At 36.1% G+C, this 27,884-nt stretch overlaps 1 protein-coding gene across 2 annotated transcripts in view; it reads left to right on the top strand.

The window, feature by feature from the left end:
* The first annotated feature begins 1,330 nt into the window (after positions 1-1,330).
* The window catches only part of LOC107197597 (transcriptional regulator ATRX homolog), a 34,763-nt gene continuing 8,209 nt past the window's right edge, over positions 1,331-27,884 (top strand). Inside the window, exons 1-9 of one of the 2 annotated variants that reach the window (XM_049467179.1) lie at positions 1,331-1,392; positions 5,285-5,427; positions 6,269-6,385; positions 8,044-8,097; positions 9,242-9,308; positions 22,266-22,351; positions 26,742-26,831; positions 26,923-27,060; positions 27,148-27,225. In XM_049467179.1, the coding sequence (XP_049323136.1) occupies positions 1,371-1,392; positions 5,285-5,427; positions 6,269-6,385; positions 8,044-8,097; positions 9,242-9,308; positions 22,266-22,351; positions 26,742-26,831; positions 26,923-27,060; positions 27,148-27,225 (795 nt within the window). In that variant the 5' untranslated portion in view covers positions 1,331-1,370. Of the gene's footprint in view, positions 1,393-5,284; positions 5,428-6,268; positions 6,386-8,043; positions 8,098-9,241; positions 9,309-22,265; positions 22,352-26,669; positions 26,832-26,922; positions 27,061-27,147; positions 27,226-27,884 lie in introns of both variants that reach the window. The other variant, XM_022671402.2, reaches the window with a different exon arrangement.

Genomic DNA, 27,884 nt, shown 5'->3' with positions numbered 1-27,884 from the left:
ACTGCGTGAACTCCACTGATTCTGCTGTGTACATTTCCCCAGTGTGCTTAAAATAAGATCAGCTGCTGACACCTCCTCCCACAGTTCATGTGGCATGAAGGCTTTTGTGACAGCATGCTTGGCAAGAAAGTGGATGTCGATTCTGGAACGAATTCCTCATCACCAGAAAAGCTCTTAATGGACAACCTTTCACCTGCTTTCAGCCCTTCAAACAGCAGGGGACTGGCGTGACTGCAGAGAAATTATAGACTGACTTTAATTAACGGAAACTATCGTTTCTTTGCTGCTTTTAGAGTGTTTTTTTTTTAGTCCTGTGACTTTAGACTCTTACTGAATGGGGATTTTTATCCTACTTGAACAAACCATTGTTTTAAAAATGGATACAAATGTATGATTTAAAATGTGACTAAGATTACTGTATTTTTATTATGCTTTGTTTGTCATGTTAGAACAAGCTATGTGGGATGAACCGCTGGCTGATAGCACCCTTATGTTCCGCTAGCGCCGCTGTTGGTGGCTAATGCTAATGCTGCTGCACCCAGCCTTAGTGCTGGGTGCAGCACTAAGGCTGCACCCAGCACTAAAAACTTCCCTAAAAACTTACCCTTAGACAAAATATTGGAAATCTATGCTTACTGTAAATAAACGAAAGCGCTTTACTCACCCAAATAAACGCTTTTCAGGAGAGAAATCTGTGTGGATTAACATCCAGCACTTGATTGACTCGATTGAAATTGTTTTTTTTTTTTTTTTTTTTTTTAAGAATTATAGTTTTGTTTATTTATGCGCTTGCCCATTAGAAGGGGAAACATGGTGACACCCTCACTTTGATGTAGGCATCCTTACTAGTGTTGCTTAATATATGCCTTTTATTTAAATATATAATGCCTTAATAGACCAGAAAATAGACGTTCATTGATAGTGCGTCTTATAATCCAGTGAGCCTTATAGTCCAAAAAATATGGTGGTGTTAAAAATCTACACAGTTAAAAAAGGAAAAAAGCAGCACTTTCTAAGCAGCATGGGCTGGTAGTTTTTTGGCATCCCTGTTGCCAGAAAATTATAATTGTTTACAGATATTTTTGTTTAGTTGCATTAGAGGGTCCATGTTTAAAATTTTAAAAAGTTGAAAAAGTTGGGTTCAGACTATATTTTGTTTGGGTAGATTTGGGATGAGAATTCATTTTGAAAACTCTCAGAACTGAAGAGATATGTAAAAGCTGTAAAGCAAAGATGACCACTGTACAAAAAGCTGAACTGGCCTTACCTGTTGAGGCTCCTCCCATCTGCCAGGCTGCAGGTAAAACTCAGCATTTTCCTTTTGGATGATCAGTCCATTCAGCTGCCCTGAGGGAGAGGGTTCAGACCCAATGGAGTCCACGCAGCTTCCAGGTAACCTAATACAACAATGGAAATAATTTTGTAAGTGTTGTACTGTAGGTATGTATGTATGTGCTGAATGGTGGTCATTGGTATGTACAGAGAGGTTTATCAACGTTCTTTAAGTATATAGGGAAATACCCAATTAATTGTCTTAAAAAGTATTTTATATTTAGGGTACATTAACCTTACACATTTATAAAATCAAACAACATGTTTTGACTTTCTCAATTCATTATTATTTACAAAATTACTAAGCTTTAACATATAGCAGTGTTTAATATTATGAATTAGTTATTAGTTGAAACAAGAGGATGATGGCTGATCACAAGCCATCAAACCAAGCTGAACTGCTTGAATTTTTGCATTAGGAGTATAGGCATAAAATTATCCAAAAGCAGTGTGTAAGACTGGTGGAGGAGAACATGATGCCAAGATGCATGAAAACTGTGATTAACAACCAGGGTTATTCCACCATTCATTTTCTGCAAATAAATGCTCTAAATGACAAAACATTTATTTGGAATTTGGGAGAAATGTTGTCCGTAGTTTATAGAATGTTCATTTTACTCAAACATACACCTATAAATAGCAAAATCACAGAAACTGAAGTCTGGAAGACTTCACTATTCATTTATAATGTAGGAAAAAAAAAAACACTGAATGAGAAGGTGTGCCTGAACTTTTGACTGGTGCTGTATATGTTTTTTTATATGTTTAATAATTAACTATGTATTCATTTTCTGTCTACATTTCAATCTTTGTTTTCTTCCTCCGGAGTGTAATAATTAGTCATATTTAACATGCTGTAATCTTATCAGTATGTTATCAAATCTGACCTCCAGAGCCGGTTTCCCAATAATAAAAAACAGTGCCATTCTAATCATTAGTCGACGCCTTCAGCAAATATTGATTTCTCTGACTGTGAAACTGTATGAGACTATTATACATGTTTTAGATCAGGATCCAGAGAAACTAATCAGTGTGTGTTTGTTTTTTAACCCTTTCTCTGCTGGTTATTGGTTCAATTGTTTAAACAACGGGTTTTATAGCTCAGAAACAAACATTAAGCATTTTTTTTTACTCCAAAAAAATATATATATATATATTCTTGTAAAACCAAAGATTGCAAAACATTATAACATTACATTATGTTGGAAATATTTTACGTTTTACAAAAAACAGTATACAGTATAAAGGTTTGATACCATTTTAAAATTAATCCATTAATAAGCAGTTACAACAATTAAGGAAATTAATCATTAATACATTTATATTGTTAAACCTCAGATCTTACTAAATGCTTAAATTCTGGTGTCTTTCCATTAGTCAGCATTAACATTTCTGTTAATAACTTTATTTATTTAACTTAAACAGCATATTAAATGACTAAACTGACTTTGTATTATTATACTATTTATTAGATATGTTAAAACATCCATTGTCACTGTTGTTCTTTCTATTTATGTATTAAAAGTGCTTATGTAAATATATTAATTTATAACCATTATTAAACTCCTTTATAGACTATTAATAAAGCCTTATTTTAAAGTGGTACCAAAGGATTAGTAGAAAAATGTTTTTTTTTATTCCTTTGTCCTTTAAATGGTTTCCACTATCCCTGCAAGTAAAAAAAAAAAAAAAGAAAATGGTACAATACATAAATTGCTTAAAGTGTTTTAATCTATTTGATACAGATCCTTTCTCAGACTAGTAAAACTCAGCGTAAAAAAGAGCTTTAATCAGACGGAGGGCGAACCAACCAGTAACCTGCAGTTCAGCATGTAATTAGCTCAGCTGTTGGGATCATGCGTTCACAGCAGGTTAAAGCAAATGCTCTTCAGTAATCTGTCTCCACAGCCACCAGAGAGTTTAGTGGAGAGTTTAAGCTGTGAACTCTACACTGATCCACGACCCGAATTAAACTCATAAATTAATTGCGTGCGTTCAGCTATTTTACTCTTAGAGAACAGAAAAATGGGGGTATGTCATTTCCGTATCTGTTTAATGTCCAAAAGTATCCGGGCACCCATTTTAATGTTTAGCTGTTGATGCAGGCCTTCAGTTGCTTCTATGATCAATAGCTGCTATTATCTCCTCAGAAAAGGTCAATATGTGAAGATGATCATTGTTTGCAATTGTTTGCAAGGAAGATGATCAGGTATTTATTTTATTTTATATCTGTAATTAATGTAGAACACATTGACATTAATGTGGATTTTAGCTTTAAAAAAGGCAAACTGGGGGGGCGCCGAGTGGTTCAGCGGTCTAAAGCGCTGCCACTATGAGCGGGAGGTCGCAGGTTCGATCCCCCGCTCATGCAGCTTTGCCATCCAGCTGCTGGCGCTCAGAGGGAGCAAAATTGGCCCTGCTCCCTCCGGGTGGGTAGATGGCGCCCTCTCCCCACCTCACTCCCACTGTGATGTCCACAGCAGAGGGCTTTCCTCCAAGCTCGCTTTGATGCTGCTCGGTAATCCTGCATCATCGGTAACCCAGCCGCAGCTCGAAAAGAAGCAGTGGCTGGCTTCACATGTATCAGAGGAAGCATGTGTTAGTCTTCACCCTTCTGGTGTGTTGGGTGTTATTAGTGATAAGTGGAGTCCTCATGAGTGGGTTGGGTAATTGGCCATGTAAATTTGGGGAGAAAATGGGAAAAATTAGGAAAAAAACAAAAAAAGCAAACTGCATGAAAATGGCAATCAACAGGGCCCAAGCATCTTAAACCTGATAGAGCCAGACCTCATAGACCTTTTGGAAAAAAGTTGGAGTTGGAAGAAAAGACTCTACTACTAATAAAACTTATTAATAAGGAAATGTTGGCATAATTTTGATTAATGTCCTGATAAATTGAGCTGTAAAAAAAAGTCAGTAATGATGTCAGTAATGAGTTAAACCGATTATTTTACCATGTTTAACAATCCAGAACAAGTAGATTAAATTAACAAAAAAACAAAATTTAGCTACATTATGTATACTAATGTATCTATTTTTATGTCACAAAAATATATAAATAAATAAATGAATGTGAACTGGCTCCATGTTTTGGTCAAATTGTTAACTCTGGGTTAAACTGACTGGAGCAAAATGTGTGCGATTAAATTATTTAAACCCAGCTAACGTTAAAGTTTTATGCATCAAAAGTAATTATTGCACATAGTTCCTACATAATAAAATAATAAAAATTCTACAAAATCTACAAATTTCTACAAAAAAATACATTTGTAAACTTTTGATTCACAAAATAATAGAATGGCTAATTAACATACTAAAAAGTAACTTACTCATATGATTTACATTAATATGTATAGTATCAGTCAAAAGTTTGGACATATCCTTCAACTCATATTTTTTTGATCCAGACTATGGAGAAACACATAAAGAATGATGTTTAATTTAAAGAGTTAAACAAACCAAAATTCTCTGTGAAGATGCAACAGAGGAAACTCTTGGTCTGCTTTTTCTGCGGCGGTCCTGATGAGAGCCAGTTTCTTCATGACATTTTTGATGGTCTTAAGGATACTTTTGAAGTTAATGATGAAAAAATGATGATAAAAATGTTGTGTACAAACCTTTAACTGCTACTGTATGTAGAATTATTTATTTTCAGATTTTTTGTTTCTCATCTTACTTTTTGTTTTAAATTATGAAAATTATTATTGTCTATACAATATCAGACCTCTTGGGGGTCATTAAATTATCACTTTTTGTCACTGCACACTATTTTTTATGTATGCTTGATGATCTATTGTACCTGCTGTGAGATCTATGTAGTGATCAGTAATGCAGTGCACAGTAACATGACAGCCCTGGGACTAATCCCGCCCCCGGGGTATAATTACATCTGTAGCAGTGATGCATATTTAATGAGAATTAACATGCAATCACACTCGCTCTGTGTTTTCAGCTGCATGGTCACTCCGCAGTGAAGGACCAGAGGAGGGAGGAGGTGTGGCTATTTACAGCCCACCACCAGGCTCACCTGGTGGAGGGGGCGTGGCAGAGGAGTTGGGAGGCGGTCCTCTAATCACCATTGTCAAAAAGGAAAAGGTGGGACTTTTAGAGTATCTGCATTACTGCACATAAAAATGTTCGGTTATTAGTAATCAAAATTTTAATATTCAGTTATTATTAAACAAAGTGATCATTTATTACTAACTAAAATAAGTTATCGGCTACTTATCAGCTATTAAAAAATCTAATCAAAAAGTTTTTTTTTCAGTTACTGATCAATATTAATAGTTAATACTAATCAACATCATCAGTTATCAGTTATTACAAATGAAACTAAGGTAAGTAATAAAAAAGAGCATTACTAATAAAATAAATAGAGATTACAAAAAAAATTATATATATATATATATATATATATATATTATTATTACACATAAAACATTTTTATTTTCTCTTAATTCCTCTGATCAGTTAAACTAAATAATATGACTGTTTATTAAACACAAAAACAGTTATTCCATTTAGTAATCAAAGTAATAAGTTGTTAATAATCAAAATAAAAATATATTGCAAATTACAAATATCAGTAAATAGAAATGAAAATAAAGGCTAAACTAATCAAAACTGGCTTAACTAATCAAAACAAATGAAAATATTATAATATTTGATGATCAACTTTTTAATTTGACAATTATTGGTATCTTTGATTTATTTATTTAACGAATGTGCTCAAAATGTGTTCATAAATAAATCAATAATTATATAAATATTTTTTGACTGACTTACTGATTGATTGATGTGTCTTGCGCAGGGTATACGATGGGGCCCATAGCATGTGTTGATTATGACTTACAGTTAGCATTACGCTAATTGCTAATCCTCCTTTTACAGAAATAATCCTTTTGCCTGATCAGCTACAATTTACTTTAATCTTCAGGATGACTTGTGGTCATGTGACAGTTCTGCCTCCTCCGACAGCGAGGATGAGGAGGACCGTAAAGGCAGGAAGAAGAAAAAGAAGAAGAAGAAGAAGCTGAAAAAGAAGAAGAGCAAGGTGAACTGAACGCATGTGGCCATGTTTAATTCTCTTTCTGCCCGTTTTTTTATCCTCCATAAATCAGGAGCTTCTCGGTGCAGAAAGCCTAATCTTCATCACATCAGCAGCAGAGCAGAGGAGTCTGGGTCTGCAGGGGATTGGTGTGTGCTAATGTAAAACACTCGCCTCAGTTCTTTCTCCACTGCTGGCAGCGGCAGACTTACTGAGGGAACATGTTTCATGCCATCGGCTGTCAAAAAAAAAAAAACAAGAAAAACACAGACTCAAGGTTATCACTGTTATCAATGTATTCAGCTCATTCACTTACAACAACGAGCGCAATCCACAATCCCAAATACTGCCTAGACTATTTTACAATGTTACAGCGTGTGGCAGTGCCTGCACTCCACCAACGTGGATCACGCATTCTTTTATTTATGAGTCATTGCATAGATGTTTTCTTTTTTTGTAATAATGGTGGTGATATTTAGTTATTTTATTAAATTATTTGATTTATTTAGATATCTTTTATTGTTTTGTTTCGTGTTTTATCAAGATTTCCGTTACCTCTTACTTATTTGCCACTGTCTTCAAAATATTAATAGTAAGAGGTTATTTTGGAAATTGGAAATGAGGTGGAAGGGTTGGGTGTGCCTAGGACACCTAAATGGTTAGCACCATAGAGTATTGGAACAGTGAAGCCAACCCCTTTAGAGAGTAGCTTAAAATATTAAAAGCTGAATATGACACAAGATCAACATTTCAGATTTTATTTCCAGTTAATTACATCTGGACCTAAGGTTGCTGATGGCACTACACTCACAATGTTTGTCAACAACTGCTGAAGTCTTCCTTAGTTAACCTGTTAGACATCTGTCTTGACATACTTAGTACACCAGTGATGACTTTCTTCTTCAGTACATTCTATGTGGCTGGCAAAACCCAAATCTGAAACTGAACATTTCAAACATTCAGCACTTTTCATTGTTTAAATAATCAATGAATCAGGACTCACCTGGCAAACAAAACACACCTAGCAGTCGCATGTTCCACTACTTTTACTCATAAGAACAAAGGGTTGGTTCAGACAGAAGGTGCTATCTTCTGAACTGTGTATCAGATCCAGGTTAAATACCTGAAAATAAAATGTTGAGAAATGTTCCAACATTGTCCTGTTGAAACAGTTCATCACAATGTGCACAAAAAAAAAACTAGTGCTACTGGTCATAGTCATTTTTATGGTCTTTGTGCATGTCATCCTGTTGCTGTGCAGCCATCTGCCAGTAGTGCTGACACTAACCTGTTCATTATCGGTCATGTTGCTGATTAGTGGCTTCTTCTATCCACTACCGCCAAGATCTTAATCAAAATCAAATTGTAAGAAGAGATTCTCTGGTCTGATGAAACAAAAATTGACCTTTTTAAATTCAATCCCAAATTGGTAGACTGCTGTAGTGATGACCAACCTTCATGTTTGGAATTGGAGATTGTAGGGTTAGTTTGTAGTTTGTTTTTATAGATTAGGGGCTGGAAAGCAGGACTGAATAAAGTGCTGCAGATAGCAAGATGTGTCAAGATTTGGACAAGGTAGCTCAAAAAGTGTCACAATATTTAATTTAACAGTGCTCTTATGCAACAACGGTATTTTTTATGTCACTCATATTTACTATTCACAGAGGTCCCGGTCATCTTCGTCTTCCAGTAGCTCCTCAGACAGTGACTGGAGTGAGGTGAGTTTAACTAAATTTATACCGATTAGCACTGAAATATACTGTATGCTGCATGTTGTAGCTTTATAGATCCAGTGAAAATATAGACAGACAGACAGACAGACAGACAGATAGACAGATAGATAGATAGATAGATAGTTAATGGATAAATACATACATCCTTAGTTCAGAATCAAAGATATCTGCACTGTACATCAACAGTAGCAGTAAACCCAACAGGATTATACAGTTCATTAGCTCTTCTATCTATTAATGTTCTTATCAACTGATATTGCTATAAATGATCAATTACCCAGGATATTACCATAAAACACTAGAAAAATAATTGCCAAAGTGCATGTGAAGCATTTGCTAACTAAAATTATCAAAATGTTTTACTGGACTGAGAATTAGTCATTTCTTGCTCTTCCAACTTCCAACTTCTAAGGTAAATAAAATGCAGCATCAGAACGAGAACATTACTTTCTTGTATCACGTGTTAACCCTCCATGGCATATAATAAAAAAGAGCTTTCAGACCTCAAATAATGCAAAGAAAACAAGTTGATATTCATAAAGTTTTAAGAGTTCAGGAGTCAGTATTTTGTGGAACAACCCTGTTTTTTTAATCACAGTTTTCATGCATCTTGGCATCATGTTCTCCTCCACCAGTCTTACACACTGCTTTTGGATAACTTTATGCCTTTACTCCTGGTGCAAAAATTCAAGCAGTTCAGCTTGGTTTGATGGTTGTTGGTTGTGATCATCCTTCTTACTCTCTTTTATGTCCCAGAGGTTTTTAATTTGGTAAAATCAAAGAAACTCATCGATTTTAAGTGGTCACTTATTTTTTCCAGAGCTGTATGTTGATTGTTTTGTTTTCATGTACCTCCTAAAACAGGTATTTTTTATGTGTTGCCTCAAAGCAACAGTATGCAGTTCGATCAAAATGCAATCATGCTAAAATCTCAAATTTGTAATTGATATAACAGAGACCCCCAAATTCCGTAAAATGTGAGCTGCCTTTTATTCTCAACAAATACAAATATTGTACTATAGCAAGATAATAAGCATCCACACACATTTGTCGTGGTTATATTTTAGTGTTTCTACTCTACTTGTTTTTAATGTGAGTTTTAATGGACTTCAACCACATTTTTCAACAGGATGAGAGGAAAAAGGGGAGAAGGAGAAAAAAAGAGAAGGCTGTGACTACTATCATACCTGAATCAGGTACAGTAAAAAACAATGTGTCTATATAAAATAACTAGGAAGTTATTTTTATATAATCTTTTGGCTCTGAAATCTAGCACATTTGTTGTTAAATGAAATTAAGATACAGTTATGATGCAGAAGAAAGTCTGCTTAAATTATGATAGTGAGTTGTATTTCTTCCTTTCAGTCATTCATGACCAAAGAAATGACATCTGAACTGCTCTCTAGCTTGGAAAAAAAAAAAAAAAAAACTTTCATAAAAATCTGGCTAACATTTACTTTTTATACTAGAGTGAATTTCTCATCAATCTACAGACTGCCACTCCCGCCTGAGCCTGAAACTTTCTTATCTATCAGCCGGAGTGAACTGCCCTGAATGTACACACTTACTGAGCCGCACCCGCCGAATGATGAATTAAATCTTGTAGCAGAATAAGTTAAAGAGATTTTTTTTTTTTCTCAGAAAAAAAAAATCTTTAAAACACATGGACAAATCATGTATGAAAAAAACATAGTTAGAATAGGCTAAGAAAAAAAAATACAGCGCATCCAACAAAAGGAGCAGAATTTCCTGTATTTTCTCTCACCAAGATAGAAACACGCCAGAAATATACCTGAACACACCTTACGTCCAGACCACCACACCTATTGGTGTAGATATATTCCAACTCTGGTGCTATTTTAATGGTTCAGGCGCATAGGGGTAAAAATAGACTGTTGACAGGGCCCTATTATACACATCTTGCGCAGGGCGTACGATTGGGCCCAAAGTGTTTTTCAACCCTTAAATGAGCTTTATTTGCTTTTTTATTAGCTTTTTATTTGGTTTAAAACTCCCCCACAGAACAGATGATCTGACATGGCCACACCCACAACTAATTTCATGTTTTAATTCTCTTTAATTATTCATGGGTGTGTGTTGGGCGTATCGTGAAATAAGCCAATCAGTGTGTCATTATCCATCCCCTTTAAGACACAGGAGCGCGCTGACTTCTGTTCATTCCTATTTTAAGAGCGCATAAACTGGCTGCACGTCACACTGTGAAAATACACCCGCAGCTCATATAATGAAAGAGTAATGTTATTTTATTCTTTATTCTGTTTATTGTTTATGTAAAAACTGGGTTTGCAACACTGAATATTAATCAAGCAATCGATTATTTACACTGGAGGGGGACCCTCATTTACAATGCCGCTGAGCATTTAAAGTTTAAAAGGGATTAAAAAAAATAATAATAAAATAAAAACTGACATTTACTATAGACGAATAAAATATATTTTAAAAAGATCGTAAAAATTGACATAAAAAGGAAAGAATTTATATCTTATGAAGAAAATAATAATAGCAGTGACAGTAAAGTAAAATGATAAGAATGATAAGAGATTATCAAATTTATATCAATAAACTAAGAACATGGGAATCATGGGGGAAAAAATCTCTCTCTCTCTCACTCTCTCTCTCTCTCTCTCTCTCTCTATATATATATATATATATAAATAATTAAAATGAATAAAAAAATAAATAATATAAAATTTAAACTCATTAAAAAACTAATTTAAAACAATCACAGGCTTTCTGTGCAGAATAATAAAAGTTTTAGTTAGTTTCAGTTTCAAATCATTAAAAAACAGCTCATCAAAACCTCAATCTTTCCTTTATATTTGACAATATTTGATTAATCTACAGGTCCTTACTTATTTTTATTTAACTGAACTGAGTTTAATATTGTTTGTAGCTTCGCGCTAAATTCAGCACCGCGCTGCGAAAGAGAGAGAGAGAGAGAGAGAGAGAGAGAGAGAGAGAGAGAAAGAGATTTCTCTCGATTAATTATCGCAGGGTGTACGATAGGGCCCTTAGAGTTTTACTATCTAGAATACCACAGCAACCACGTAGCTACACTGCCTATGACTGGAACCCACATTATCTGTACATCACTTTTGGGAAATTGATTTTTTCTTGTTTTATTTGACATTTTAGGTACGTTAGGTAAGTTTAGGTTAAAATGTTAGGTGTAAATAACATTTTTGGTGAAGCTAACAACATTTTAGTTGTTTTTAAGAAAATCTACTCTACAATCTCATTTAATTAAATGTAAATATAGCTAACATTATCTGAAGCTGGTTTAACTGTTGAACACAGGTAAAGCACAGATTAAAGCAGAAAAATAAGCTCAATTATCACAGGATCTGCAGGATCACAGCTGAAAGTGTGGAGGTGAATTTCAGGTCCTGCATTATGCCCCACTGTGTCACACACTGTAGCAGCCAATGAGTTTTACTTTATTACATTATGTCTGACTCTCATATTACACCGCCTCCATATTCAGCCATGTGTCATTCCAGCCCAGTCAATATAATGGATAACTCCATCAAGTATGGCTATAGCGTGTACACACACACACACACACACACACAGAGCAATGAAACTCACAGGTGCCACAAAATGATGAGTGAGACTTTCTCGAGCCACAGTTTTCAATTACAGGAGCTGCAGATTGATAGTATTATTCAGTAGTATGTACAGGGACACACACACACACATATATGCATACATGCATTCATAGAATTGGTTCCACACAATATTAACATCTTAAGCTACGGCTAATAAATATATGCCCCATATATGTAAATTTCAGTACTTAATATTAGCATATATATGTGTTAAGCCTGTTTATACTGTAAGGGAGGAGTCAACAGGCCTATGCCTTGTCCTCCTAATGCGTATTCCGTCTAACCGGTACTTTTAGATGAGACTTAGGTGAGACACTAATTTAAACTAATCTGACTCCATTTATAATTATCAACTAGGTAAAGATTAACTGTTAACTATTAATAGTAGCACATCTACTAAGATCAGAGTCTATCTAATAAAACTAGGTCTTGTTAAATAGTTCAGTGATAGGAGATATGGGCATAAAAGCTAGACACCAATACTACATAACATGTGAGAACAGCCTGATACCTGGGTTGAGATGTTCAGCGGTCCAGAACTTAGTCTACACTAGCGGTTACAGAACATAACACTCAATCTTATCTATTTCCCTCAGAGGTTAGAGTGTGGCATAGCCAACAAAACTACATAACATGTGAAAACAGCCCGGCACCTAGGTTGAGATGTTCAGCGGTCCAGAACTTAATCTAAATTAATAGTTACAGGACATAACACTCAAACTTCATATTCCCCTCAGCGGTTAAGAGCTTAGTATAGCACCCAGTGAAACTCACTATATAACTATGAAAGTCTAGAAACTTAAAGAATCTCAGACTACAGACCTCTTTGGCTCCTAGGCTTACTAGGAAAAAGACTCAACAAAGTAATTGCTACAGATTAACAGTTAGTGGTTTATTGTGACCTTAATTGACATATGTAACAATGTAACAATATTCCTAAAGTAATCTAAAGACAGATCTAAAGATAACAGTTAAGAATAGTGCACAGTACATTTGAAATACAATGTTGTATGGTATATTTGAAGTGATGGTTACATGCAGAGCATGGGAGGTCTCATACTACCAGACAAACTCAGAGAGTAGGTCTTTGTGCTTTCCTTAAATATCCAACCAGAACATTACACCTCAAATTTACATTGAGATTGGAATTTGGCACTATTTACCGACTATCACAACCATTTGTTCATCATGGCCTTTGATCATCACGGGGCAATCCTAAACCCATCAGGAGCAGGAAGGGGAGTGTCTCTCCAGAATGGAGACATTTCTCCCAAAGTTCAGAGATGTTTTATTAAGGTTATCTTTAACATTTCTTCATTGAGACCATTGTACTTCTCACACTGAGACCATTAAAATGATACCAAACACAAAGACATTCACATTTCATATTAACAAGATACATTTCAGATCCAGCATTTAAAAAGATTCTTCAGCTCAGTAGACATCCTCAAGCAAGATGGTCAGTTGCCCTTTGGCCCCATCTTCAAGCAAGAGGTGTCAACTGCCCTTTTGGCCAGGCTTCATGATTTCATTTGATTAACAACACAATGCCCGAGGTGAGGAGCGGAGGTGTGCAAAGACAATTACGGTACCCCATGGAATAGCCTTACAGATTCCCCCCTTTTGGCCCCTGAGAGCCAATCAAAGATCACGGGGGTCAATTCCAATTCAGTCCATACCCCATCCCAGGTCTACTCCTGCAGTCTTTGTGAAGTTGACAGCTGCAGGGGCTGGGCACGAAGTGTGTGGCTTTGCAGAGTGAACGAAGAGCACATCGGACATAGCAACACTGGATCAGGGTGACAGTGAATGTGACCATACTTGCAAATACACATCCTCTGAACACCCAATCCCACCCAGTGTAAGTGTACTGAGCCGAGTGTGTAGATGAACTGGGCAGGATCTCAGCAGTCTTCTTGGCCAGGTTCGTCTGTACCTATGCTTGGGTGATGTGATAATCCATATTTATAATGGTATGTTCAACTAAGTCCATTGTTTCTGTCAGGGCACAAGTGTTTTCCTCATAAAAGGTGTCGTTCCACCAGGGAGAAACATCCAAGTGATCTCTAGGCAGAAGCTGTGATTTGCCTGACAGGTCAGACCACTGTAGGTGAAAAAGTTCATTTCCATGCAGAGATTGGATGCTGATCAGCCTTGAGTTGTTCTGTGAAAAAGTTTTAAGAATGTTACAAGTACAAAGAATGTAACTAGTAGTCTCATGACAGCAAATGCAAGAAGTGAACAAGGTCTCAGTGTTTTCTAAAGTCATATACCCCACAATGTGGTCCCATTTTATTACTTGATTCTTCACCACAACCTCTATGGAGTTAATTGTAGTGGAATTTCAAAAAAAATCTGTTCTGGGTGGATAAATGAGAAAGTTACAAAGAATCCAATACAAACAGTGCACTTAGTGCTAATATACATTGTAAAAGAGGATAACAATTCAGCATAATTAATATCCTTCATATATATAGACCGCCTGTGTAGGTCCAAAGTTTCAATCTAATTATTTAGGACATGCTTAGGGTTCTTTTGCAGACGAAGGTTCCGGATTTCTTGGCTGGGTTGGTCTTCTGTGAAAGAAGTAAGGGTTAAAGAGCATGTCTGTGTACACTATATGTGTGAGATTGTATGTGTGCATCTATATGTGGCTATTTCTAGATCCTGTGTAGTAAGACTTTTTAGGATCCAGTCCATTATGCAAACTGATACACCAAATTCAAAATGCCAATTTTGGAATGTGGTGTGTTTTTTGGACATGTTGTAAGATTTTGGAAATTTGGTGGTTATATTCTGAGTGGGGAGATGGGTGGATCCCTCTCTATAACAATTTCTGTTGTTACAAATTGGTTCCGAAGCTACTCCGGGGAGCCATATCACTGACTGCATTATTGGAAGTGTGATGTGAGGTGTGGATGGCTCCTTGTAATATTTCCATACCCATCTCCCACACTTGACATTACAAGTGAGAAAGGCTCGCCGGCCCAGGTAACTGTTTTCTGGTCCGGACACTCTCCTGGCATCTGGATCCATGGAATGGCAGTGTGAAAACCTGGGTACATACAACAAAGACAACAGAGAGATTTGAGATCAATGTACAGTCTGGTTTGGCCTGGCACATTGCCAAGCACAGAACTTTCAGTCTCTGACTTTGGTTCACAAAAATGGGGCTGTCCGTGTACTTCTTTTGGCTGGTGTGGTAAGATTCTGTCATTAACTGTTGTAATGTCACAAATGTTAATGTCAGTAAGCCACTGCACAAACTTCTGTGCTGAAACCCCTTTGATTTTTCTTTGTAGCAACATTTGAACTGGCATATGCACCCTGTGCACTGCAACAGACTGGAAACCAACAACAGGCTCCGTTGTGGTCAACATCCAATGAACTGCCAGGACTTGCTGTGTGCATAGATCAAATTCAGTTTCTATCACAGACTTTCTTTGACTGTAGTACACTACTGGTCTAAGCTTTCCCCCATGTTCTTGAGCTAATACACTGCCATGGGTATTCTTGTGTGTGTCAATTTGAATGTGGAATGTTTTGGATGGACTGGGCAGGCCTAAAGCTGGCACAACACATAAAGGCTCTTGTAGTTCAGTGAAGGCATTTTCATGTTCAACAGTCCAGTCTTGTACTTCAGAGGGTTTCAATTTGCCTTTTGACAATGCATATAAAGGTGTTACGACACCTGAAAAATTTGGGATGAACTCGCGAAGAAAATTAGCAGTTCCTAACACCTTTTGGAGCGAGTTAAGTGTGTCTGGTCTTGGCAGTTTAGCAATGCATTTGTGTCTATCCTCTGTCAGTGCACAGTGGTTTTGGGGTAACGTGTCTCCTAAGTATTGAGCCTCATTTTGTCCAATCTGTGCTTTCTCCTCATTTAGTTGAAAACTCACAGCTCCCCAAGTCTGAATGACATTATCCACAAGGTTTAAATGGTCATACAACGGACCTTTTGTCTCAGGTAGGATTTCACCTACATAGCTAGTTACCTCTTCTGTGCTATCACACGGACTGAGAATTTCTGAAGCATCCTTGTGGAATGCTTCTGGACTAATGTGTTGTTCTTGACACTTTCTTTGCCATGTAAATTGAGTTTGGTTTATGGGAGACGCAAGTTTCCCTTGGTCTTTTGGGTAAAGGGACAAGAAACCATTTTTGATATCCAAACCTGAAGACAAGGCATCAGGTAATTGAATTAAAATTGTGGCTGGGTTGGCTACATTTGGCGTTGCTTGAGATAGCCCTTTTGGCACTGGTAAACGTGGTGAATTTGTGACTGGGCCGCATTTTCTGACTATACTCCTAGTTTCTAGCTCTTTGACAGTGCCGTGTTCAGAAGCTTCTGCTTCTGGTTTGATTTTGTACTGTTTCTGTGGGGGAGGTGAATTTCCTTCAATGCTGACCTCAAAGTCAGTTAGGTCACAATCATGCTCATGATTGGCCCTTGTGTCACTTTGTTTTTGGATCAGCTGTCGCACTGGGTCAGTTGTGGAAATGGACATAATGCTAGCACAGGACTTGTTCTTTGAAGTCTTATCTGTGCAAATCTCAATCTCTTTTTCCAAGCAATGAATAATAAAGCCATGCTTTTGCATTATGTCCATGCCCAACACTGTGCCCTCCCTGTTTTCTGGTAAATACCAAAATTGTTCAGTCAACACTATTGAGCCTAAGTCGAGTCGAGTTGGTTTTGTACGGGTGGCTGTCATTAGCTCCTTGCCTATCCCTTTGATTTGGATGGTTTCATTAGTTAATGGAAGTGGTATGTTTGTGCAGGAGCAAACTGCACCGGTATCAATCAAAATGTTCACTAATCGGCCTCCAAGATTAGATTTTATCTTAATGCGATTGTCACTAGGACTGACACTCCCAGCTCCAATGGAGGCCACGCACCCCTATGGTTTACCCATCCGATCTATAGCAGTTAGCACCTCTTTGTAAGGACTGTCCTGCACCTCTGTGTAAGGACTGCCCCTCCTTGTGTTTTTTGCCTTGCTTGACTTTGGACAGTATTTTGAGTTTGGGCAAAATGCTCCCCTAAACTTAGATATTCCCGATTGACTGATTGGCTGAGTTTCATCACGCAGTTTAAAACAGTGTTTTCTGTCATGCCCATGTCTCTTACAGTAGCTACACACGATAGCATCACTATTCCCTTCAGCTTTCCAATGGGCTGCAGCTATGGGTTGTGTTTTGTAAACTTTTGATCTTTGTTCTATTTTTGTGGCCCATTCAATCAGTGCATTGTATGTGTTGTGTGGTGGGTCTCCACCTAGAGCTAATGCATTCTGAATTTGTGGCCCAGCATTGCTTCGCAGCATCTGCAGTAAAATTTCATGGTCACGGTCACACTCAGGGACTCCACTATATTCTCTAAATGTTACCCACATGCGCTCTGCAAACGTCTCAAATGTTTCCATGTTGGTCTGTTTGTTGTCAATAATTCTGTGCCATTCGGCTTTTGTTGGCCCTCGCAATTCAAGCAAGTTTTCTTTTATTCTGTTATAGATGTCACTGGTAGTTTCTCCTGGGAGACGAATTAGAATGTTTCCTGTTCTAAGATCATGTGACATTTTTGGTTGTAGCTCTTGGGGAATGGTGAGCAAGATTATTTGCCATACGTCGCGGGGTTCTAGGTTGTAAACGGACGCCTGTAGCATTATCCTGTCCCAGTAACTCTGAAATGGGCCTCGACGAGGCATCATGCCAACTACTTCTTTGTGTTTGGAACATTCATCACACGAAAGGGCTCGAGTGATGGTGGTAACGTCATTATTTGCATCCCTCACAGTTTTGACAACGGACACTTTAACGGTAGAATTTCTAGATGTGCCTGTTTTTGAACGGGTGATAATTGGGCTTTGGTACACGTGAGTTTTATTACGCTTTCTCAATTGAGAATTGCATTGGGGTCTATCTTCATCGTCCTCTTCATCTAATGGATATCTCAGACTTGCTTCACACATTTTGTTGTTAGAGATCTGACAGGTTTTAGAGAGCTTTGTAACAACTGCAATATCCTCATCCTCACTATCATCTGTGGTCCTACTCATGCCAGTTGAGCTAACTGCAGCTTCTCTAATGGCTGCTACGGGGAAGCCTGCATTGTTGCAGTAATCTTCCAGTGTGGAAGTGTAGCGCTTGTCTAAGTTCAGTTTTTGTCTGAGTTGTTTGATTTCAGATTCCATTACCTCACTTTGTCTTGCCCAGCTATGTTTTTCATAATCAAATGCGTCAATTTGTGCCCTCAGCTTTTCGATTTCTGTTGAGCGCATTGTCTCTAAGCTTTGGATGTTGTTTAAAACACGCTCACCTTCGGCTATTGTTTTTAAATCATTGTGTCTAAGCAACCATACAATTGCGGCAGGGAGATCACGAAATTTACTTTTATGTTTTAGTTTGACGCCTTCTGTGCAATACCAGTCAAGGATTTCGCTGTTATCCAACCTTAAATTTACACCATGGTCGCGCAAACGAACTAGGGTCTGGTGTAGTTGATCGCCACATGTTTCCATTAATTCCTCATCTACACTCTCATATCCCTGTCTTAAGTGTTTCTTGACTGAAAGTTTTCCCCCCATCGGATTTCTACGGTCTCCGATCTACCAATGGATATACCGATCCGTTCTACTGTATGTGTCTATATGGGGTGCAATTAAACTCTCCCTGAAGCTGAGAAAAGAAAAAGGTTGTACTCACCAGAACAGCTTGAAGAAAAGAACCAGTTCAAACCTCATCGCGGGTTGTGCCGGAATAACGTTGATCACTTGCAGTCCTTGCAATTCTTGTGATATCACGTCGGGGTCACCACTTTGTAAGGGAGGAGTCAACAGGCCTATGCCTTGTCCTCCTAATGCGTATTCCGTCTAACCGGTACTTTTAGATGAGACTTAGGTGAGACACTAATTTAAACTAATCTGACTCCATTTATAATTATCAACTAGGTAAAGATTAACTGTTAACTATTAATAGTAGCACATCTACTAAGATCAGAGTCTATCTAATAAAACTAGGTCTTGTTAAATAGTTCAGTGATAGGAGATATGGGCATAAAAGCTAGACACCAATACTACATAACATGTGAGAACAGCCTGATACCTGGGTTGAGATGTTCAGCGGTCCAGAACTTAGTCTACACTAGCGGTTACAGAACATAACACTCAATCTTATCTATTTCCCTCAGAGGTTAGAGTGTGGCATAGCCAACAAAACTACATAACATGTGAAAACAGCCCGGCACCTAGGTTGAGATGTTCAGCGGTCCAGAACTTAATCTAAATTAATAGTTACAGGACATAACACTCAAACTTCATATTCCCCTCAGCGGTTAAGAGCTTAGTATAGCACCCAGTGAAACTCACTATATAACTATGAAAGTCTAGAAACTTAAAGAATCTCAGACTACAGACCTCTTTGGCTCCTAGGCTTACTAGGAAAAAGACTCAACAAAGTAATTGCTACAGATTAACAGTTAGTGGTTTATTGTGACCTTAATTGACATATGTAACAATGTAACAATATTCCTAAAGTAATCTAAAGACAGATCTAAAGATAACAGTTAAGAATAGTGCACAGTACATTTGAAATACAATGTTGTATGGTATATTTGAAGTGATGGTTACATGCAGAGCATGGGAGGTCTCATACTACCAGACAAACTCAGAGAGTAGGTCTTTGTGCTTTCCTTAAATATCCAACCAGAACATTACACCTCAAATTTACATTGAGATTGGAATTTGGCACTATTTACCGACTATCACAACCATTTGTTCATCATGGCCTTTGATCATCACGGGGCAATCCTAAACCCATCAGGAGCAGGAAGGGGAGTGTCTCTCCAGAATGGAGACATTTCTCCCAAAGTTCAGAGATGTTTTATTAAGGTTATCTTTAACATTTCTTCATTGAGACCATTGTACTTCTCACACTGAGACCATTAAAATGATACCAAACACAAAGACATTCACATTTCATATTAACAAGATACATTTCAGATCCAGCATTTAAAAAGATTCTTCAGCTCAGTAGACATCCTCAAGCAAGATGGTCAGTTGCCCTTTGGCCCCATCTTCAAGCAAGAGGTGTCAACTGCCCTTTTGGCCAGGCTTCATGATTTCATTTGATTAACAACACAATGCCCGAGGTGAGGAGCGGAGGTGTGCAAAGACAATTACGGTACCCCATGGAATAGCCTTACAATACCCATACAGTACATATTACACATAACTCATTAGAATTGCATATAGGGATTTACTGTATGCAGTATGTAATACATGCTGTATAATGCAGCTTGGATTACTCTCAAACTATGCGTATAGTTCTGTCTCAGGCAAATACAGTGGCTTGCAAAAGTATTCATACCCCTTGATTTTGTATTTATTTATTTTTTTATTTTTTTTATTTTTTACATTTTTTCACCTTACAACCACAACTGGTAGACCAACACAAAGTACAAAGCACACAATTGAGAAGTAGAACATGGCCGTGGTCCACCCAAACTGATAGATCAAGCAAGGAGAGGAGAATACTGGTCAGAAAAGCAGCCAAGAGGCCCATGGTCACTCTGGAGGAGCTACAGAAATCATCCACAGCTCAGGACGGAGAATCTGTCCACAGAACAACTATCGACTAAAGTCCTGCACTCCACAAATCTGGTTTTCATCCAAAAAAAAACTTTTATCCTTTTACTCTAATACTGAAAATAACCATATCTTTAAATTTTAATGATTTTTACACAATTAAAAAACTTACAAAAAGCAAATAGCACAACATACAATGCAGGCAGAGGAAAAAAATCATATGGGTGTATATAAAGCCTCTACCATAAGAGTAAAATGGCAGTTAAAGATAAAGGTGGTCCTACCAACTAATAGAGTGTGATGCTTTTTTTGGCCAGGCCTGTGTTTATTACATATGGAAGCCCATTTCCGCCACCTGAAGAAAAAAAAAAACGTCCTCAACTAAGTCATAATTATGAGATAGAAAAGTCATAATTATGGGATAGTAAGTCATAATTATGAGATAGTAAGTCATAATTATGAGATAGTAAGTCATAATTATGAGATAAAAAAGTCATAATTATGAGATAGTAAGTCATATTTATGAGATAAAAAGTCATAATTATGAGATACTAAGTCATAATTATGAGATAGAAAGTCATAATTATGAGATGACTTTTTATCTCATAAATATGACTTACTATCTCATAATTATGACTTACTATCCCATAATTATGACTTTTCTATCTCATAATTATGACTTAGTTGAGGACGTTTTTTTTTTCTTCAGGTGGCGGAAATGGGCTTCCATAATTACATTATCAGAGTGCTAGTGTTTTTTTTTAATCAATTATTGACAAATAACACATATATTTGGCACTTTTTTCTGAGCAATGAATAAGATTTGTTATTTCCAGAAGTGTCAACTAACAAAGTACAAGTAGTAGTGCACTATAGGACTCTGTAGTGTGGCCTAAGCTTTTGTTCTTAAAGGCATTTTTATTCCCCTTGCATTACCTTTAATTTTATACTTTATGTAGTTTTAAAACCAAAGTTAATACTCAAATTTCTACAGAAGTATCGTAAACCCTTTAGAAGTATAAATACACTGTAAAACCCGATAAGTTGACTAAACTCAAAACTTTTGTTGTAACCGATTACCTAATACATTTTAAGTTCATGTAATATAATTCTTAAGTACAGTGAACTTAACAAATACATATACATATATATATTTAAAATTTATATTTTCCTGAACCTGTATTTAGTCTTCTTTCTGGTTTCATTCAGCTATTTTTTTTAATACTCATAGAAAACTAGATGAAAGAAAACAGTAAAGAATAATTAAAAGTACTGAGAGCACAGCGAGAACACTTGCTGCAGCAGCTCAGTAAATGATGCTTGTTCTACAGCCTAAAACACAGATCAAGTATTTAATCATAATATGTGATCTACAAGTTTACCTAAGGTAGCCCAGGGGAATCACTACACACTGATGGTGAGTGTTAGTCAGAAACTGTTGGACACACCCAGTATGCAAATAGCTTGTGACAGAAGCCAATGGAAAAGAAGCTGTTAATGGCAACAGACTAAACTCAGTTATTATAAGCTGATTCAACTCAAAGATCTCAGTTTAAGTGTATATGTGCCCACGAATGTTCAACTAACTCAAAAAATAGATTGAGTTTTGTTTAGAAATATCCAATTTTATGTAAAACAGACTGAATTTATTTAAGTTCAAACAACTTCTGGGTTTACAGTGTACTTCTACCTACAGAGTAATGAATGGCAATTCTTTCGACAACTTTGTTTATTGCATGGTTTTACTGCACTGTTTAAAAATGTGGAGGACAGTTCTTACTGTATGTTCATATCTGTTATATATTTTTATAAACTCATCCTTTGAGGTTTAGTGTTGAACAGCAGAGTAAATGCAGCAATCTCCTCATGGCTGTGTGATGATGATGATGATGATGATGGTGTGCTGATGACTCAGCAGTGTCTCCTGCGTGTCCCTCAGGCCTGGTGCTGGAAATAGTGTTAACACCACTGAAGGAGCCGAGCGACGAGCAGGAGAGGAAGAAAGCAAAAAAGGACAGCGCTAGAGTAAGCATATCCGAGCCACCGACTCACTGTGTGTGTGTGTGTGTGTGTGTGTGTGTGTGTGTAATTTATGAGAAAGTACTCGCGCATTAACTTTTCGCTCAGCCCCAGATTCGCTCGGAGAGCGGATTGTCAGCATTGTTTATTTTATACTGTCACATTTAATGTCAAGTATAAATATGGTAATATAAACTATAAAAACAAACAACAACATAAAAGTCAACGGAGCATGCCCACATCTATCTCATAAAAAGAAAACCAGAATAGTTTGGAACCAATAAAAGTAAATGTATATACTATAGATATAAATAAACAAATAGTGTCCAAATATTTCCTAATAAAATAATTATTAGTAATACGCTAAAAAAATATATGAACGCTGTGAACGTTAACGCATTAATGCAAGCAATTAATCTGGAATTTATAATAAGTTTTTTTTTTCTAACAACTGTGTAGTTACACATTAATAATGATGTAATAACACCGTAACTACTGGTGAAGTATGCATTATTATTACAGATTAATTACAGTTGTACAGGTTTTGTAATTTTGTTATGATGTGTCAGTATTAATTTTTTTTATAGCGCATAGTGTGTGTGAATTTTCATATGTAAAAGTGTGTGTAAAATAAGTTGTATATAAATATATATTTCTCCAACAGCCTTTGTCGAATATATAACTAGGGCTATAGTTAATTTCGAATACTATAAATTATTATTTAGATTACATTACATATAGATGGACTGAATATTCTAAAATTTCTAGCTAACCCTTATTCACGTGTAATTAATTACATAACCTGAAATTAAGTGTAATGAATGCATACCTCACCGGTAATTACACTGTTTTCATATAAATTGTCTTACATTATGAAGTTTACAAAGCACAATCTGTGTTCAAAGTTAAAATTATTAAACAAATATACACTTCCATTCAAAATGATCAGTACACGCCCATTTTTTGTTTATTTTTGTGCCATTTAAGCTCTACAGCTACAGTGAATTACCTGAAAATAACCTGAAAATTTAGTAAACTTAGAATAAGAAGTAAATTGCCAGGCCGTTTAAGCCAAAAAAATGAACTTAAAAAAAAAAAACCAAGAAAATTTATATTGCAAAATAGTGTATCTGAATATAAATCTGAATATAATTCTGTTGAAAAGATATTTTATTTCAGCTCCAAAAAATAATTATTTAATGTTTCAGTGTTAAGAAGAAAAAAAAAGATAAATCATGATTAATCAAAGCAAAATGTCCAATTAATTAGTTAAATTATTTTTTTCAATTTATTAACAGCCCTAATAAATGTATTAAATAGAACCAAATTATACAAATGAATAATTATATCCCATGGAAAATAGTATAAAATAATCTCTATACATCAGTGTGTGTGTTTGTGTGTGTGTGTGTAGAAAATATGAAATGTAAAAGAAAATGAAATGTCCACAAATTTGTAACTAATACAAAGTTCTAACAACATGTAGAATGTGCTTATTAATAAAGATGATAAGGTGAATAAATATGAATGCATGAAAATCAAAACGCAAATTCTGGGCAACCAGAAATTCTGGATAATTTTTTGTGAATAAAGAAAGTGCAGAAATCTTTTATGAGGAGCTGAAATAAACGTATTTTTCTGCTCATTTCACAATTTGGACACTTTTTCTCTTAAACGCAATGAATTATAAAATATTATAAAAATCGAAAATCAATGTGTGAAACAAATTCTATAACATTTTACTGCATATTGAACAAAGTAAAAACATTTCTAAAAGTCTGTTCATGCTGAAACATAAGAACCTGCTCAGCATTCTCTGTACTTGAATCTCCTTTGGTTTATAGAAATGTATCAAAATAATACCTGCTTGCTTTTTTCCACCTGAATCTGAGCTGTACTTTCTAGAAGAACATTGCCTGAAGCGTCCTTAACAAATCAATACAGTAATGCCTCAGTGAAAGCGTGGTCTATATTTACCCAGGTGTCTCAGGCTCTGGTCATTCCCTGTATTTTCTAAAAAGTTTTAATAGTTATAACTTTTGATGTGAGTCCAGAACTTAAAGTATGATACATTTTAAAAGCTTCTGCATCAGAAACGTGGCTATAGGTTTCTCAAAATATAAGAATATGATTGAAAATGGCTGGTGTTCACTCTTAACAGCAGAAGATTATACAGTTCCTAGTCAGTTCCTTAAAAAATATCATAGCAAAACCTACATTGTTTGGACTGGAAGTCCAAATTAACCAAAAATATCAGGTCAGCTGACACCATGAACACAAATGAGCAGAATATGGTAGAATTTGGACAAGGCTATTGTAACCTATTAAACAGTAGTAGATGAAAAATGAAATCTGAAATCCTTAACCCTTTCATGCATAGAGGTCACTACAGTGTACAGCTGTTTAAAAAAATTTTTTCTTTAAATATGCTTGCAATTTTGGGCACTGCTGCATATAGTCCACTGTAGTGGAAGCTATTGCATCATCCTATACAAAAAAATCCCATTGGTTGGTCATTGTAATGGGAAAAAGAAGTCAATGAAATCAAGATGGCCAGCAGACAGGGAAAACCACCAAACACCTTGGCTATTTTTGTTTCTACCTTTTATAAAATTATATCACCGCAGGTAAAAAAATATATAATTACATCAAGTAACATCTAAGGTGACATATTATGTAAAGATTTTCGAAATTTTGATTTTATATTGGAGGGAATTGTAGATTAATCATCTGTCCACTTAATTGTACATCATGCATCATTAGCTATTTTTCAACTTTTATGCAATGTCAATTACTTCCAGTGTTGTTTTTAAAATAATTCATATTGTTTAATGTTTTGGCTGTAAATCAACTTCTTTAATTGAGGAATGTCTGCCAGTACAGACAGTTGCGAGCAGAGAAGTAGGGTCAAGCAGTGATAGTGAAGGTGAGTCTGGAAATGTTACTGAGGGAGTTGAGGCTGAGGAACGGAGATGAAGGAGATGAGGCTGTTGAAACTAAGGGCACCCCAATATCCAGTATGCCCCTGGAAACCACTGGCCCCAGCTCAAGAAAGTATAAAATGCCAGCACACGAAGAACCAAGTACATCTGCATGCAGTGTCTTGTAGCTTTGTGCCCTGTATGCTTTGGCAACCATCATAGAAAATAGTCTCAGAAATTAGCAACAAGCATGATTTGACAGGAAATATGATACATGCTATAAAATACTATAAGAGAATATGCTCACTTAACAGTTCAGAGACTTGACAAGAATACAGTATGATAATACCAGTCACAATCAAGATTCTATAAGGTTCTACGGTTCAGAGACATTTTCTTGTGTCACAATATCCTCCTCAGTTCCACTATTCCAACAGAATACCATATTACAACTGTATAACTGAATTACATTTGTGTTTTTTTTACAACAAAAAATGCATGAAGTACACTTGAGTGGACAGATAAATATTTCTTTATCGAATAAAGATAGAATATATATTTTTTTCAAACCTTGTTTTACATCCCTAAGGATGTATAAAAACACTTAGAAAAAAAATCCTGACTGAGTTTATTATAATTCATGCATGAGAGGGTTAAGCTGGCGATTACTGTATCTACTGTAACTGTAGATTAATCCTTATTTATAAACAGAAATAAAAGGATTGGGTTCATCTTTTTCTGCTGTGTTTTAAAGATGTTCACCTGATGGTAGTCAAATCAGGGAGGTGAATTTGGCACAACACCTAAAAAGGAAACTCATTAAGAGACAACATGCTGCAATCCAATAACTGATCTTTAAAGGATGTTTAAACATACTAGGGTGCGTTTCCCGAAATGATGAGAACACTAAATACTTCATAATATTGTATTTAGCAACATTCTTAAAATTGAAACCATAATTTACATAGTATTTAAACTTTTCATAATTTAAGAAGTGCATGAACTTGACGAGCAGTTCTTCCAAAAAAAACGTAAGGTGCCATCAACGTTCCTTACATAAATATACATATATATATATATAGATTTTGAAAAAAATAAGAGGCCACCTAAAATGATCTTTGATTTTTACCAAATTGAAAAAAAATTGAAATGCATGAAAACTCTGATAAAAAAACAGGGTTGTACCACCAAATATTGATTTCTGAATTCTGCATCTTTTTTGATATTTCAGCCATGTCTCATTTTAGGCAAATAAATGCTCTAAATGACAAAGTTTTTATTTGGAATTTGGGAGAAATGTTGTCCGTAGTTTATAGAATAAACATTGGTGCTCCACTGAAACCTCTTCCACATGCTACTAAAACCTTGTTGTTCTCAGTAATGCTGTTGTTTGTTTTCTACAGTCTGTTTTGCACATTTTCATCAGTGGTGGCAATAATTCTGGACCTGACTGTGCATCTTCATCTCTTGCCCAGAAGAAGAAAATTAAGAAGAAAGACAACAAGAAGCAGAAGAAGAAGAAGAAGGACAAGAAAAAGAAAAAGAAGAAAAAGAAAAAGAAAAAGGTAACGTATGTGAAAGTATGATCAATGCTCTGCTTTGTTCTTATTATAAAAGCTATTTTGAATCCCCGCAATCTCTCTTTCTCTTTTTCAGTATTCCAGCTCATCTTCCTCATCGGATTGCTCCTCCTCGGAAAGTGAGGACGAGAAAAAGAAAAAGAAGACGAAAAAGAAGGACAAGAAGAGGAAGAAGAAGAACAAAAAGAAGCAGAAGAAGAAAGATAAGAGAAAGGTAAAGAAAAAAGTTTGGGTTTTTGTTTGCATGCGATGAGAATTCCTGTAGAAGGCCCTTAATTATGATGTTCCTTGTGTTTATCAGTACTACAGCTCACCTTCATCTTCATCATCATCTTCATCTGAGAGTGACCAGGAAACATCACACAGGAGCTCTAAAAAAGTAAGATCATTATAACTGTGCTCAAATTACTACATCACAACCGGATTACAACTACAATACTGATAAAGGGGACATATTATACCTCTTTTTACACAAGTTATATGGGCTGTACAAAACATGTTCGTGAAGTTCTCCCTCATCTTTTCACTTGCCACAGACAGTAGTTACAGATCCCTCCCTCAGACAAAGTCTGCTGGCTAATCCTGTGGTTTACTGTCGGAGGTTCTCAACCAGCAGACTGAAATGGTGTTTCTTCAACTGATTTAGTGGGTGGGGCTCTGGTTGTGTTTGTCGGGTGAAGGCTGTTCTTAAGTATAAGGTTATAAAGCACTATGAAGTAGTGCTATGATCATTTTGGGAAATGCACCACAGTATGTGTAAACATAATTTAAACATGAAGTAGTTTAGTCTAGTTTGAAAACGACATTGTCTTGAACAATTTCACTAAAACTAAGCTCGCTGGTTCTTTATTTGGTCAAATACTAAAACTTGACCATTATAAAAAAAAAAAAATCCCTCATCTGCTGACTGCCCACAGACAGTAGGTACAGATCCCTCCCTCAGACAAAGTCTGCTGGCTAATTCTGCTGTGTACCGTCTGAAGTTTTCAACCAGCAGACTGAAATAGACGTTTCTTCAACTGATCTAGTGGGTGGGGC

This window comes from Astyanax mexicanus, chromosome 18 (assembly GCF_023375975.1).
Source record: "Astyanax mexicanus isolate ESR-SI-001 chromosome 18, AstMex3_surface, whole genome shotgun sequence".
In the NCBI taxonomy this organism is placed as follows: Eukaryota; Metazoa; Chordata; class Actinopteri; order Characiformes; family Acestrorhamphidae; genus Astyanax; species Astyanax mexicanus.
This window is presented reverse-complemented; position numbering and strand designations above follow the sequence as displayed.